At 41.9% G+C, this 16446-nt stretch overlaps 1 protein-coding gene and 1 long non-coding RNA gene across 2 annotated transcripts in view; both read right to left on the reverse strand.

Annotated features, from left to right (window-relative positions):
* The window catches only part of LOC115470298 (loricrin-like), a 29907-nt gene extending 16784 nt beyond the window's left edge, over positions 1-13123 (reverse strand). The window contains exons 1-4 of the mRNA XM_030203340.1: positions 12969-13123; positions 12256-12366; positions 12029-12136; positions 11793-11909 (exon numbers count right to left, since the gene is read on the reverse strand). Coding sequence (XP_030059200.1) covers positions 11793-11909; positions 12029-12136; positions 12256-12366; positions 12969-13074 — 442 coding nt within the window. The 5' untranslated portion in view covers positions 13075-13123. The remainder of the gene's footprint in view (positions 1-11792; positions 11910-12028; positions 12137-12255; positions 12367-12968) is intronic.
* On the reverse strand, positions 3681-11123 carry LOC115470302. Its single transcript, XR_003942173.1, has 4 exons — positions 11019-11123; positions 10335-10454; positions 5928-6032; positions 3681-3919 (listed from the first exon to the last, which is right to left on the reverse strand). It is a non-coding gene; the product is annotated as an uncharacterized LOC115470302 (long non-coding RNA).
* Positions 13124-16446: the final 3323 nt, after the last annotated feature.

Consider the following 16446-nt stretch of genomic DNA (forward strand, 5'->3'; position numbering starts at 1 on the left):
GGCCATGCGGTAACCGGGCAATAACTCTAATTTTGCATGCATTGGGAGTGCGTAGGTACCTATGCAACTTAGCAAAAGGACCCCTCAAGCCATAACCATAACCTATTGGTAGTCTCAAGGACAGGCACTGAACTCAGAGAGAAGGTTGGTAACTTGTGATCCTAATATAAAGCCACCCTGTCAATTTTAAAAATGATTTAAGTGGGTATGAGAGGCTCCAAACCTCTGCTTTAGCTATAGTGGGGGACAAACCTGTCTATTTCGAGGTTTAATGGCTACTGCTCTGCACAATGCAGGGTGTGATGAATAGCTATTTTAATAGATAACATGGTTACCTTTTGACTTTGCAATGGCCTGCACATTCTGAGTGGAATCAGGGCCCTGAAAGGCCTGATCCTTGCATGGTACTGGGTGCTCTGAAGACCTTTTCTAGTCCATGTTGTGTCCTTTATGAATGTCACCTTGTAAGATATTTGTGAGGTGTGGCCTAGGAGAAATGATAAGTAGTAGTAGTAGTAGTTTCCTCTGCATCTCTTTGTGACTCTAGTGAGGTGATTTTGCCCTCCATAGCAGCTGCTATGAGATATATGATGTGTTCAGTGCTAGCAATGTTTTTGTGTTGTATGCAATACATTGTAATGTTTGCGGAGGTTGTGGCCACACTGTGTTGAAGGTTACTGCATACACATTCTTTGCTCTAGAAGATGTGTGTTAGTATGATACAAGCTAGTTGTTACCTTCCTCTACTAAATGCTGCCTGCAGCACTGAATGAGAGGCCTGTTCTCTCTGCACTGACACTGAAAATACCACCTTAGTGCCTCTCTGTTTTTTCCTGTCTTTGCAGGGTCTCCTGTCCATTTGACATTTCCTCTCTCTCTCCATGTCCATCATTATTTTCTCCTATGTGTCCTTATCTGCCCTGTCCAACATCTTCCTTCTTTATCCCTGTCCCTATCTCTTTCGCCATGTTTAGAATATGCCCTCTCAGTGTCCCTATCTTCTCCTATGTTCAGCATCTTCCTTCTGTGTCATTGTGTGCCTACCTTGACCTGTCCTGCATTTTCCCTATGTCCATCTCTCTCTCTCCATGTGATCAGCATTGCCCCTGTGACCATATCCTCCCATGGCCAGCATTATCCCTGAGTATTCCTATCTTCTCTCTGTCGAGCAGTGACCCTTTGTCACTGTCCACATGTTCCCTCCATGCCCAGTATCTCTTCTCTGTATCTGTGACTCTATCTTTTCTCTTCCATTTCACCCCCATCCTCTACTCTGGGATGAGTGTCTCTCCGTCTCAATTCCCATCAGTCCTTCCCAGTCTAATATTTCTCCCTACTGAGCATGTGACAGTTTAGCGTCCATCAAATGAGCAACTGCAACAGTTTAATGTGCGACAGTTTAGTGAGTGACAGATTAGCAACTGAGACAGTTAAAAGTGACGTCATTTCATCACCTGTACGGATAGGAGGAGCTGCCATTGTGGTGCCTGTGAGGGAGGATGCCTCAAAGCTGTTATTCAGGGGTTCTCTCTGACAGGCACCACCTAGGGCAGCTCTCTCTCTTCTACGTCAAGGACTTGCCCAGGGCAGGATTTGAATCAGCCTTCTGCAATGGCAGAGCTGTATGGAAAGTCTCCATGATAGGCCTTGTACAGGACAGGTCTCCACCATGGCCGCAGGTGGTGTATGCTGGCAGCCAGATGTGGGGCAGTTTTCCATTGTGGTCCCTGTGCGCCCGCAGAGCCGGATGTAGGACAGGTGTCAATGGTGGGTCTTGTGCATCGACAGCACAAGATGCAAGACAGTGTTCATGGAGATGAGAGCAGAGCAGCGAGGCATGAAGTCCAAAGGGACTTTTTGACACTGCAACTTGTGTGCCCAAAGGTGGGCACCAGTTTGAATAAGCACTCAAGCATCTGCACCCAAACAGTGGTGTCCAAATGGCAGCACCCAAAACTCCTGCTTTAATCTATTCTATCTCAAGTCTACTATCACACTGTTCTTCCTTTCCCTTTGCTTGGCCTGCTGCCATCCACCCTCTACCTTTTCCCAAGCCTGAGAGAGCAGCAAAATGAAATTTAGCATGGAACCAGGCCCTAAGCACAGGCTCTCGCTCAATTCCTGATGGGAGAACCCAAGTCGCAGTTGGCTGAAAAACTTGCATATCCCTGTTAAATATAAAACTACCGCTCACTGAATTGCCACATGTAAAACTGTCACAGTTGCTCATCTGAAGTACACTCAAGTGTCGCAGTTGCTCATCAGACGCAAACTCAAGTGTCACATGCTCAAGTGACCTTCAATGTCCATGTGCACTGAATTGATAGTATAAATCCTTCTCAATCCAGCTGCAAAAAATGTCCCAAGGAACTGAACACAAAAATGTAGGAACAAACAACAAATATAATACATTTTAGGAAAAATTCCAAAATCAAACCTCCTGGCCGGGTACAGAGGATGCACCAGGAGTGTAGATATGATGCAGTCTCTAGGTTTCATTCACCTACAGAGGAAAATCTCTGTTAAGAAAGCCTGTCCCTAGGGACTACTCCCTTCAGTTAAAGGAGGGTTAAGGAAACTAAGCCGTGATAAAATATAGAATTTAACAAAGGAGTTACTAATCTTAGAAAAGCAAGTACCATAGTACTGCAGTGAAGGAACAGAGCGCATTGCAAACAACCTCACAAACTATGTTATTCTATTCTGCTACCTGGGAACCATCTTAAAGGACCTGGACTATTATGAACATTCAGTATGAGCCCCCATCACCCTCCAAATGCACTTTCATAAACCCCATTCCAAGCCTCCCACCTACCAGATACCCAATCAATGACCCTCTGAAGACTTTCCATACACACAAAACCTTCCCTCCCCAGACCTACTTCTCCAATCTCTGCTGGTCTAATGGTTACTTGAAAAAATAATTCCCAGTCACTCCTACCCTATGTGGTTCTAGCTTGAAAATGGTACTTTTTGCCCCCTAGCACTAGTCTCATCATACTATCATTAAGAGTCAATCTGCCATATAAAGTTGTTAAAAGTGCTTTTGGTGGGGTGGGGGTCTATGGAGAGGGTATCTTCAGGTAGGAGTATTTGATGGGGAAAAAGGAGGAGAAGGATGTGCACTGAATGTTAATTATGTTCTGGTCCCTTTAAGATGGTACCCTGGAACATCCAGCCACAATTTAGTGGCACAATATTCCCAAAATGGAAAAATAATGCCAACTCAAAGCTACAACTCTATCTATCATTGAATTGACTATAAATTTGCAGTGCTTAACCCAGAGCTATATCTTGCTAAAAGGTTAGGGGTATACCGCATCTGCTACTGTGTAAATTGTTTGAAGGGACAAGCATTTGCTATAAGATTTTCCAACAATTAAATCTTTTAAATATCCCTCTGCTATGAATGAACCAATCGTTATGGTCTAAATATTGCTCTTTCATGCTTAGAATGTAACTTGTAAACAATAACAAGATACTGTGTGTTTGGACAAGTATATGCCAAATATGTTTTTGAAGATAGTCATTGCACAGTTGGTGATTCATTCCCAAAAGCTTACTACAACATCTATTTTACCACGACTGTTAAAGAAACCCTCAGAACCCAGGCTTGAGCTTTAAAACTTCATAGGTTTGTATAAAGAAATGTGCAGACAAATATGATATGCTTCAGTCATCAGAATTGCTTTATTATATCAGAGAAACCATATGGAATGAACAGATGATTTTTGATTACAAGACATTGTTTGGAATTAGCATTAAAGATTGATCTTTTGAAATCAGAATGATCGCCAAATTAAAGAAAGAGGGTAACATGCTTGATGCTGAGTTATGGAAAGTGGAGTTTCAGTGTTGCATTTTCACTTCTTTGCTCCTCCTGTGCATTGTTTCTGCTGGTCTGTGTTTTGACATCCACCTGGAACAAGAACCAGAAAATCAGTGGAATTATGCCCTATCAAACTCTTTCTCAAGCTCCCTGTATACTTACTAATACTTCATTCAATATATAAGATACAATTACAAATAAATTCTGGTTAGTTAGTTAGTTAGTTAGTTAGTTATACATGAGTCCTTTTACTAGGCCGCACAAAGAAGTGGCCTTTGTTATTTTTAGTATGTGGATTTCCCACTTGCTAAGGCCACTTTTAGTGGGGTGTTAAAATTGTCGCAACCTTTTTTTAAATTTATGGCCAAATGCTGATTTCCCAATTAGCATATGGCCAGTAGTGTTGGTGTACCTTACCGCCAACTAGTTACTAGGTGGTTAGAGCTCCTGTGCTAAACCTGTGCTAATCAGCAGCATGTGGCAATTTTCCTATTAGCACAGGGCATGTCTAATTTCTGCTCCCACACTAAAAATATATTTTAGATTTTTTTAGCACACGATTGGCACATGCCGCTTAGTAAAAGGGCCCCCTAGGTTTTTACTTTTTAGATAATAAATTTCATCTACCATAACTATAGCAAGAACCCTGGGCTTGAGAGATGACCACAGAATCACCTGCTCAAAATTAAGGAATGAAAAACAATTATGAATGCAAAAGCTGTCTTTATTTGAAGTTGTAACCTACTGGGAAATCAATGTAAACTTGTAAATTCAACCCTTATCAGGCTTTAATGAGCATGATTTGTGCTAACATAACTTAGATTAATATAACTCTGGGTTAGTGAAGTCACTGCAGAGGAAATAGTAAATATGTACATAAGTATTGCCATACTGGTCCATCAAGCCCAGCATCCTGTTTCCAACAGCGGCCAATCCAGGTCACAAAAAAGTACAAAACATTTTATGCTGCTTATCCCAGAAATAAGCACTGGATTTTCCCTAAGTCCATTTTAATAATGGTATATGGACCTTTCCTTTAAGAAGCCACCCAAACCTTTTTTAAACCGCCTTTACCACATTCTCTGGCAACGAATTCCAAAGTTTAATTACATGTTGAATGAAGAAATATTTTCTCCAATTCGTTTTAAATGTAGTTTCATTGCATGCCCCCTAGTCCTAGTATTTTTGGAACGAGTAAACAGACACTTCACGCCTACCCATTCCACTCCACTCATTATTTTATAGACCTCTATCATATCTCCCCTTAGCCGTCTTTTCTCCAAGCTGAGGAGCCCTAGCCACTTTAACCTTTGCTCATAGGGAAGTCATCCCACCCCCTTTATCATTTTCGTTGTACTTCTCTGCACATTTTCTAATTCCACTATATCTTTTTTGAGATGCTGTGACCATTCAAGGTGCAGTTATACCATGCAGTTATCCAAAGGCATTATAATGTCCTCATTTTTGTTTTCCATTCCTTTCCTAATAATACCTAACATTTTATTTGCTTTCTTAGCTGCCGCAGCACACTAAACAGAAGGTTTCAACGTATCATCAATGACGAGACCTAGATCCCTTTCTTGGTCGGTGACTCCTAACATGGAACCTTGCATTATGTAGCAATAATTTGGGTTCCTCTTTCCCACATGCATCACTTTACACTTGCTCACATTAAACATCATCTGCCATTTAGACGCCCAGATAATACTCGATGTAACAAGTAACAAGAGGCAAAGCATTCAATATATGCAAAACACCAAATTACTATGGAAATTCTATAATGTGGTTTGCGCTGAATGCCTTAACCAACATTATAGTTGGAAAAAGCCGGTGTTATTTTCCGTACCGGAAGCATCGTGCTTCAAAGTCGCAGCCCAATGCTCCTGGGCTGCTTCTTAAAGGGGTGAGGTACAGTTATCTTTGTGTTCTCCCCCCCCCCCAACCTGAAGGGCCTCTGAAGTTATCCCATCCTCCCTAAGGCCCTCATCCTACCTTCCTATATCTTCCGAGTATCTGGTTCAAAATGGCCTCTAGGGGTCATGTTTCAGTATAAGAAATATGTCATTTGTATATATGAAATGAAACTTGAGATCATTACCTTGACTTTTATTTTGGAAAGAATCAGAAGTTCCACCTTGTGAGCACTGTGTTGTTTGACCACATTGTCCTCCACCATTTCCACCCTTGGAAGATGAGTTTGATTCTAGACACACAAAGCACAACAGTAGGAATTATGATTTTAAGACACTTTAGCTTGTTTTCATCACCATCTCATTTACCTTAATTCAGAACTACCTGGAGTTTTCCTCCATGTTGAACCTCCTTCCGTGTAGTACAGCCATCTCAATAAAAATATTGACCAGAAGAGATATGGTATGGGGCTGATATTCAACCTGCTAAGGTCAGAGCTTTTAAGCAGCTTACAGCCACATGCAGAATTAAGGCCAGATATTCAATGCTGAGTCATATCTGCGCACTGGCATTGTGTTTGCGTAGCACACAGAAGTTAACCAGGCATTGGTCAATATTCAGACCACTGTCTATGTAGCTCAGCAGATAAGGTTAGGAAAGTCTTTTTACAATCCTAGCTTTAGCCACTTAATAATCTTTTTAGTAGACTGAATATTGCCACTAAGTAAATCCAAGCTATTCCTCAGCTCTGTCTTGCACTGCCCAACTGCTACCCAAACAGTGCTATGGGGGTTAGAGGAGATACTCAGCAATGCTGCCCAGTTAAGTACCTCTGAATATCCCGTCCCATCCCATTCAGCATGGTTTAAAAGCACAGAAGTCTTTATTAACCAGTTAAACCCTTTTGAATATCAGACCCTATGATTCTGACCACAATCTGCGACTGAAGCAAAATAAATAACTCCAGAAGGTATCACTGTTTCAGTAGTTGTTGGGACTCTCTCTCCAGGACAATAAATGCTGTTTCCAGAATATTCTGCCTTTGATTGTCATCAAGAATTGAACCAATGTATTTCACATAGAGATTTTTACACTACCATTAAATCATGAGGCCAATGCTGAACTATAAAATATTATTACAAATAAAGTAGAAATTCTGTAATCTGAAGAAAATTAGGAGCCCCTTTTATTGCTACGGGCCATGCTACACATAACTCAAGCTAAGCTTTAGTAACATAGAGGCATATTTTCGAAGCACTTTGGGAGGCTAAGTTCCATAGGTTTCTATGGAACTTTGGGAGGCTAAGTGCTTTGAAAATGAGCCTGATAGTAACATAGTAACATAGTAGATGACGGCAGAAAAAGACCTGTACGGTCCATCCAGTCTGCCCAACAAGATAACTCATATTTGCTGCTTTTTGTGTATACCCTACTTTGATTTGTACCTGTGCTCTTCAGGGCACAGACTGTATAAGTCTGCCCAGCACTATCCTCACCTCCCAACCACCTGCCCCTCCTCCCAACCACCGGCTCTGGCACAGACCGTACAAGTCTGTCCAGCACTATCCCCGCCTCCCACCCACCAGTCCTGCTGCCCACCACCGGCTCTGGCACAGACCGTACAAGTCTGTCCAGCACTATCCTTGCCTCCCAACCACCAGCCCCGCCTCCTGATCTTGACTAAGCTCCTGAGGATCCATTCCTTCGGCACAGGATTCCTTTATGCTTATCCCACGCATGTTTGAATTCCGTTACCGTTTTCATTTCCACCACCTCCCGCGGGAGGGCATTCCAAGCATCCACTACTCTCTCCGTGAAAAAATACTTCCTGACATTTTTCTTGAGTCTGCCCCCCTTCAATCTCATTTCATGTCCTCTCATTCTACCACCTTCCCATCTCCAGAAAAGGTTCGTTTGCGGATTAATACCTTTCAAATATTTGGACGTCTGTATCATATCACCCCTGTTTCTCCTTTCCTCCAGAGTATACATGTTTAGTTCAGCAAGTCTCTCCTCATACGTCTTGTAACGCAAATCCCATACCATTCTTGTAGCTTTTCTTCGCACTGCTTGAATTCTTTTTACATCCTTAACAAGATACGGCCTCCAAAACTGAACACAATACTCCAGGTGGGGCCTCACCTATCAGACTCTCCCCGCCTAACACATACGTCTCCCGTGGATTCTATTCCCTAAGTGCATCACTTTGCATTTCTTTGCATTGAATTTTAATTGCCAAACCTTAGACCATTCTTCTAGCTTCCTCAGATCTTTTTTCATGTTTTCCACTCCCTCTGTGGTGTCCACTCTGTTACAGATCTTAGTATCATCCGCAAATAGGCAAACTTTACCTTCTAACCCTTCGGCAATGTCACTCACAAATATATTGAACAAAATCAGCCCCAGAACCGATCCCTGAGGCACTCCACTACCCACCTTTCCCTCCTCCGAGCGAATTCCATTCACCACCACCCTCTGGCGTCTGTCCGTCAACCAGTTCCTAATCCAGTTCACCACTTCAGGTCCTATCTTCAGCCCCTCCAGTTTATTTAAGAGCCTCCTGTGGGGAACCGTGTCAAAAGCTTTGCTGAAATCTAAGTAGATTACGTCCATAGCTCGTCCCTGATTCAATTCTCCTGTCACCCAATCAAAGAGCTCAATGAGATTCGTTTGGCACGATTTCCCTTTGGTAAAACCATGTTGTCTCGGATCTTGCAACTTATTGGCTTCCAGAAAATTCACTATCCTTTCCTTCAGCATCGCTTCCATTACTTTTCCAATAACTGAAGTGAGGCTTACCGGCCTGTAGTTTCCAGCTTCTTCCCTATCACCACTTTTGTGAAGAAGGACCACCTCCGCCGTTCTCCAATCCCTCGGAACCTTTCCCGTCTGCAAGGATACATTAAACAAATCTTTAAGAGGACCTGCCAAAACCTCTCTGAGCTCCCTCAATATCCTGGGGTGGATCCCGTCTGGTCCCATGGCTTTGTCCACCTTTAGCTTTTCAAGTTGTTGATACACACTTTCTTCCGTGAACGGTGCTGTATCCACTTCATTCTCAATTGTATTATTTCCAGTCCATCGCGGTCCTTCTCCAGTAAAAGATCCCCGCTGTTATGATTGTGGTCATAACCCCTCTCAAACTTAACTTTTTCCTGCTGGTCAGCTTAGCTGGCTTCTGTTTCTTTTGCCTGTCCTTTCTGAGCTGGCTCTCTCTGTGCTGGCAGCTTCCAGCAGCATGACTCTAATTGTCTCACTTTACTACAGCTGTGTGTGAGGACTGAGTTAGCTCTACCTCTCTTTGGGTGTACTGGCTTCAAGTGCTTCACGGTGCTGCATTGGTGTGGGTTGGGCCTCTATGGGTTTCAGTGTGCTCTCTGTGTTTCAGTGTGCTGCCTGGGTCTAGGGAGTGTGACATCATCAGGGAGGGCCTTAATAAGGAAGTGGTGTTCTTTCCTTCAGACCCTTTGCAACGGTTGTGTTTGCTTTAGGTAGGGTGGTGCAGTGTGCACTTCTGACTTTGTGTCTAGTTTCCCTTCTTGCTTTTGCTAAGGTCCAGGTTAGTGTTAGTGCAGTGGGCACTGGTGTCTGTGTGTTTAGCTTTCCTGCTTTTCCCTTGTGGTTCCCCTGCTTTTCCCTCTTGGTTTAGGAAGCACCTTGATAGTTTTGTGTCTAGCTTGCTAGGGTAGTGCTTAGGAAGCTTGTTAGTTTTGTGTTTAGCTTGTTAGTATAGGGCTTAGGAAGTCCTTTTGTTAGTGTAGGCCTAGGAGTGCCCTGGGTAGTCCAGTTCCTTGGAGCACTGCTGTCTCTTCTGTTTCCAGTCCTGGTCCCTGTGTCATCCGGTATCTGGTAAGTCCTGCCGGCCACTCGAACCCAAGGGCTCAACCCTTGTGGGGGGGTAGTGGCCAAGCGGAGGTGAAGCTGTACGGACCAGTCCAGTGTGCTCCAGTCCAGTGTGTTCTGGTCCGGTGTGTGTTCCAGTCTGGTGTGCTCCAGTCCAGTGTGTTCCAGTCCGGTGTGTGTTCCAGTCCTATGTCCTCCAGTCCGGGGGATTGCAGTCCAGTGTTCTAGTCCTGTGTCCTCCATTCCGGGGGATTCCAGTCCATGTGTTCCGGTTCGCTGGGCAGTGCCTGCAGTTTCTGCCGGTGTGCTTGCCCAGTGTTGGTTGGTGGGTTTTGCCTGCTGCTGTCGCTCCTCGGCAGCAGCCCAAAGGCTCACGTTTGCTCCAGAGCCTGGCCCCGTGGGCTCTGAACCTGAGAACCTGACATCCTAAGAAGACCATTTTATACCTATGGCTATCCTAGTACACACGCAGTGCTTTGGTAAAAGGCCCCCTTAATGATTATCTATGCATCTGGCTAGAAAATTGCAGCCTGTCCAGAAAAGCTGAAAAAAGAATTAAGAGCCAAACCTCAGTTTCCAACATTACAGTGGTATTACCATGTTATTTCATCATTGGCCAACCTTGTGTCATGAGAGTATCTCGTTAAGAATAAAGTATTAACTTTAATCTGAATGAAATTACATAAAATGACATTTGTCATTTATGGAAACATTTTCTAATGAAAAATTGATATAATGAATCAAAACTTACGACCAGAGACTTGATTATTCTGTTGACAGGAGCCAACTCCAACCTGAGAGTTCTGGGAGCTCTGGGAGCTCTGATTCAGTTGTCCTCCACAGCCAATTCCCTGGCCAGTTGTGGATGTTTCTGTTACAATAGAATAAAACAGAAAATGTTTGATGCTGTAGAGTCTTGCTATGGACAAACCTTTTTTGTTTATAAGATTTCCTGAAGTTTGTTCCTAATTTGTAACTTTCTATTGGATAGTCAAGTACTATAATTCTTGGCTAAAATCCACATATTACACCACACATTACAGTTACGGATGCCACTCAATTTACATGTACCCTGAAACTAAACAGTATGTTCCACTGTTGAGTGATAATTCAGTGTCCCTTCATGCCAGGAATTATAAGTTCTAACAAAACAACATTCAAATTGTAGGCTGTCAAGAGAAGCTGAAACTAGAATTAAGAATTAAATCCCAATTTTCTTATATAGCAATGTCTTGCCATGCTAGTTGATTTTTAGCCAACCTTCTGTCATGAAAGTATGACATTAAGAATAGACTATGAACCTTTAATTTTGAGTGAAATTAAATAAAATTAAATTGTTATAGAAAAATTTCAGAGTTTATGAATGTAGACATCCCCAAAGATAGCACAGTAAACATTTTCTATGGAACATTTGTTATATTGCATTAAAACTTACGTCCAGACACTTGACTCTTTTGTTGGCAGGAGCCACCTACAACCTGAGAGCTCTGTGAGCTCTGACTCCACTGTCCCCCACAGCTACTGCCCTGGCCAGATGAAGATGTTTCTATAAAATAGAATAAGAAGTGTGATTCTTTACAGTCCTGCTATGGAAGAACCTTATTTTCATAAATTCCTAAAGTTCACTCCTCTTTTTGTAACTTTTTATAGGATAGCCAAGTACTCCTAACTACAAACCTTGGCCAATAGTCACCAATCTCATTTTTTTTAGGCCTATCAATTTGCATGCTTCATGAACATGAGTAATAGATTTCATTATTTTGTGATTGCTGGATTTCTCTTTCTTCCAGTAATTATAAAAATTACCAATGCCATATTCCAAATTCATTCTCTATAGAGGAACTGAAACTAGCTTTGGGCCAACACTGAATTGTAAAGGATACATTTAAATTATGAAACTTTAATCTTGAATGAAATTAATTAAACGTATATATCCTACATAAAGTGTATATAACAGATGGGGTACACGTCAGTGTAAATCATAAAAAATGACAACATCACATTAAAAATATTGAGGTTATATTATAATTTAAAATATGAACATTTAACCTTGAATGAAATTAAATAAAATGGCATCGTCAGTAATAAAATCATCTATTCATATGTTATAACATTTTTATTGTTTAAGAATGCAGACATCCTCAAAGATAGCATAGCAGTTTATAAATAGTCTCTATGGAAATAATGATTCTAATAAATTGAAACATACGTCCAGAGACTTGACTTTTCTGTTGGCAGGAGTCATTTACTTTAACTTGAGAATTCTGTGAGCTCTGGCTCCACTGTCCTCCACAGCTACTGCCCTGGCCAGATGTAGTAGATGTTTCTGAAGATATAGAAAAGAAAAAGAAGTATGATTCTATGAATGCAAATATATCTAAAGATCAATCAATAGTTTTATATAATTTCTAACGAAAAAAGTTATTGCAATGAATTAATACATACGCCCAGAGAATTGATCTTTCTGTTGGCAGGAATTAACTCCAACCTGAGAGTTCTGTGAGCTCTGACTCTGTCCTCCACAACCACTGCCCTGGTTAGATATAGATGTTTCTGAAAACAAAGATCAGAAAAAAAGAACTATAATTCTATGAATGCAAACATCTTTAAAAATCACACAATAATTTTTAAACAGTTCTAAGGGGAAATTATTGCAGTTAATTAAAACTTACGTCCAGAGCCTTGGCTTTTCTGTTGACAGGAATTAATTCCAACCTGACTGCTCTGTGAGCTCTGGCTCCACTGTCCTCCACAGGCACTGCTCTGGCCAGTTGTAGATGTTTCTGATAACATAGAATACAACAGAATATAGATTGTGAAGTCTGTGAATTCTTAGCATTATCTACTTATATTTTTATTTTCTGGCTTATTTTATTGTAATCCATCTTGTACTATCTAAGACTGAAAGGGCAAAATGCAGATGCAGATGCAGATGCATACAATGGTATTTCATGCACAATTATCTGGAGTCCCCCTTCACTCTCACCCCCACTTCCCAACCTCCCCTCCCCTCCCCTCCCCTCTCCCTCCTTTACTTTACCTTTTCTACCTAGACAAGCTATCCTAGCTACTATTTCTGGACTTAAAATAACTCCTTTTAGAACCTAGTATCATTTATGCACCTTTTAATCTGGATGTGTTACTGTTTCAGAGATAGCTATATCATCCTTCGTCTCAGAGACCATAGAGGATACCCCGAGGAACTAAATCCAAGCTTGCAAATTGAATCCTGGTTTCCTGCCTAGCAGTGTCTCATTCTGTTACAGGGCCATTGATTAAGGATATGCTTAAAAATGAAATAAGGTCTCTTTATCTTAGGAAAAATTTGCAAACTGTATCAAGAGTCGAAGCAACAATCATTATCTTATAATAAAATAGAACTTACGACCATAACTTTGTCCTTTATTTTGGCATGAGTTGTTGCCTTGATTCTGTTGGCATGTTGTCTGCTGATTGCACTGTCCTGCACCATTACCACCCTTGGCAGACATGTTTGTCTCTGTCTTTCTCTCTCTCTCTAGAGGCAGAATAAGGAGATTGAATCTGTGAGTCTTTGGTCTTTTCTGTGTGAATGTGCCATTTATATACACAAGCATTGATCCTCCCAGTGCCACATCAGCATCACGAATGCTTTGGTGGAGTCCTTGATGAGCAAATAGGAATTCTGAATTACTCATTTAATAATGACAGCTTAATTTTTGGCCCAAATATAAGGTGCAAATTTCTCAGTGTAATCTTCTAATTTTGATTATTTAATATGACGTAAGTGGCATATTTAAGATATACATAGAAAATAATGGCTGGTATAGACCTTGGGGTTCATTTTCAAAAAAGAAAAATGTCTAAAAAGTGGCATAAAGCAGCATGTTGACATTTTTCTCAGGAAAAAAAAACAGTATTTTTGAAAGCTATTTTTCAGACATTTTTCTATGCTGTTTGTCTGCAGTGCGTCCAAAACTGAAGGGGGCAAGTCGGGGGCTGGTTAAGGGTGGGATTTGGAAAGAGGATATCAGCGGTATACAAGAACTGATTTGATTTGATTATTTTATTTTGATTTGTTCCTAAGTCATTTTTCAGCCATAATGGAACAAAACAAAACAAAAACTAAAAATTTTAAGCTAGATTTGTTTTTATAACGAATAAAGCACCCCCTCCCACCCCCAGAAAATGTGAATAAAAATATGACTTGCCAACCTCTATGACAGCCTCAGATGTTATGGCCAGGTATATTAGAGCAGCATGCAGGTCCCTGGAGTAGTGCAGTGGTCAGTACAGTGCAAAATGGAGTGGGGGACTCAGGTCCCTATCTCCCTCTACCTCTCACATTTGTTGGGGAAACAGTGACCCCTCCCAAAGTCACCAAATCCCTACTGTATCCACATATAGGTGCCCCCTTCACCCATAAGGGCTATTGTAGTGGTGTACAGTGGGGGACAGTGTGTTTTGGGTGGGTTTTGAAGGGCTCAGAGGACAAGATATGAGAGCAAAGGTGAGATCTGTAACTGGGAGCATCTACATAAAGTGCACAGAAGTGCCACCTAGGGTGCCCCACTGTTCTCCTGTGAAGTCTGGGGAACCAGACTCCTAAAAATACTGGCTCCTCCTACATCCCATGGCTTGATTTTCTACATTTTGTATTTTTTTTTTTCAAAATTATACCAAGAAACAAAACATCCAAAGCACATGGTATTTTCAGATTTTAAAAAAAAGGTAGATGTTACTTTTTCATTTTCAGAATTTGGATGTCTTGTGCAAAACGTCCAGTTTGCCCATTCATACCATCTAATATTCCTTCCTGTCCTTTGTCTCTTTTAAGTCTTTGAAAACATTGAGGGATCCTTTTACTAAGTCGCACTAAGCATGAACATCTGCTTACCATGCAGGAAAATGCAAGCTCAGGTGTTCCACGGTAGTGTTGGCATCTGTGCACGCTTCCCACATGTCAAAAAATGCTTGTATTTTTTAGCACGGGGTCATATTTGGGGGCAGAGAGTAGGCATACCCAGAGCTAATCGGGTCGCGCAAGTACATTGCTGTATGCCTACTGATTTGCACATGGTTAGCGGGTGAGACCCTTCCACTGGCTAATAGATGTTGGTAAGGGCTCATGAGCTAATGTCCATGCGCTAATTCAGAAATTAGCACTTGGTCATTATATGAGGAAATGAAAAATCAGCCATTTTATAGCTGCACTAACGGTGGCTTCAGTATGAGGGGAAACCCATGCACTAGTCACACGGCAGGCCACCTTTTGGTTCAGTTTAGTAAAAGTGCCCCTAAGTTGGCTTTTCAAATGCATTTACATTTAAGTGTCAACTATCATGTCCAGTTGTGTTTTGTCAAATTTATTCCCCTGTTTAATAAGCCAGGCTAGCAGATGCTGTGCAGTAATGCAGACACAGCTCATTCAAGGTGAATGGACTGCTTCAGCATTAGCACACAGCAACCACTAGCATGGCTTAGTAACCGGGAGGTTAATGTGCAGTATTCACGTAATACTAAAAGGTGCTACTGCATTACCATAGCTAAAATGATTTAATACATATTATTTACCACAGGTTCCATTAGTTCAAGAGACATATTTACTAAAAATGGTCATTTTAAACAGTAGTGCTCTTTTGTACGTCCTACCCAAAATTTAGCATTTTCAAAGGATCTGCAAAATTTCTATTAAATTGCAAATGAGCTGAACACAGTCAAATCAGATCAGAAGAATTCAGCAATAGGTGGTATACTTGTATATTAAATGTCACAAATATACAGGGCAATTTTAAAAAGTATTTATCTTGATAACTGCTGTCATTACCTAAATAAATGGATAGTTTCTCTATCCATGGATATTGAGCAGCACTATCCAGGTAGTTCCCCTGAATGTCTTGGACACTGAAATAAAGTGAATTGAATAGCAGCATAAATTCATAAGGCAAAGGAAGAATGAAAATAAGAAAAGCAAATGCTAGAAAAAAAAAACAACTTCAAAATTTCCTGACCTTAGTATACAGTCCTGCTTATAATCGAACGAGAAAAACGCCCAAGAGCCGACCTAAATCGGGAGATGGACGTTAATCTCACAAAAACGAGTAAATCCATATAATCGAAAGCAATGTTTCAGTGCGTCCGTGTCGCTCGTACGTGGACGTAAAAACGCCCAAATAAGAGGCGTGTCGGGGGCGTGTTAGGGGCGGTGATACGACGTGGACGGGTACAACGTATAACGAATAGCGAAAGGGCTCTGGTTGAGCGGGAAGATGGGCGTAATATGATGGACCCGAAATAAAAGCGACCAGAGCAAGGGGGAAAGCGTCTTTAGACTCATTAGCGATTGTGTGTAGTTGGAGAGTGGCGATATTGTTGGTGGAAGAGCTGAAGTGGTGGTTGCAGAGAGAAAGCCGAGCGTGTTGAGTACCTGTGACGGTCGTCTGTGTGCCCTGCCTCTTTTTGTGTCTTACCCTTTCACCGTTCCTTACTCCTACTCCTTTGCTCTATCGCCCCTTCCCCTCCCCCTCCCCCTATCCCTCCCCATTCACTCTTCCCACGTGTATACTGTATTCCCTGACCTCCGTTTGTCTCTGTGTGCCTGTACTGTTTGGCGAGTGAGTGGCCAGAGGGGCGTAGTGGCTGGAAGTGACAGATCTGTGTGTGTTGCTGTTTGACTACTAGTCCTAATACTTGCACTGGTGGTGGGGATATGGATGCACTTAATGCACTTGTGGCATTCATGCTACACGAAGAGGCCACCCACCGCAGGAGGTATTCACGGCCCCGAGTGTTTAGGCCCCGCACCACCTTCCTACAACTCACTGACCAGCAGTGTCTAACAAGGTTCAGGTTTGATAGGGCCACCATTCGTCAGCTGTGTGAGC

Source organism: Microcaecilia unicolor, chromosome 5 (genome assembly GCF_901765095.1).
Source record: "Microcaecilia unicolor chromosome 5, aMicUni1.1, whole genome shotgun sequence".
NCBI classification, from domain to species: domain Eukaryota; kingdom Metazoa; phylum Chordata; class Amphibia; order Gymnophiona; family Siphonopidae; genus Microcaecilia; species Microcaecilia unicolor.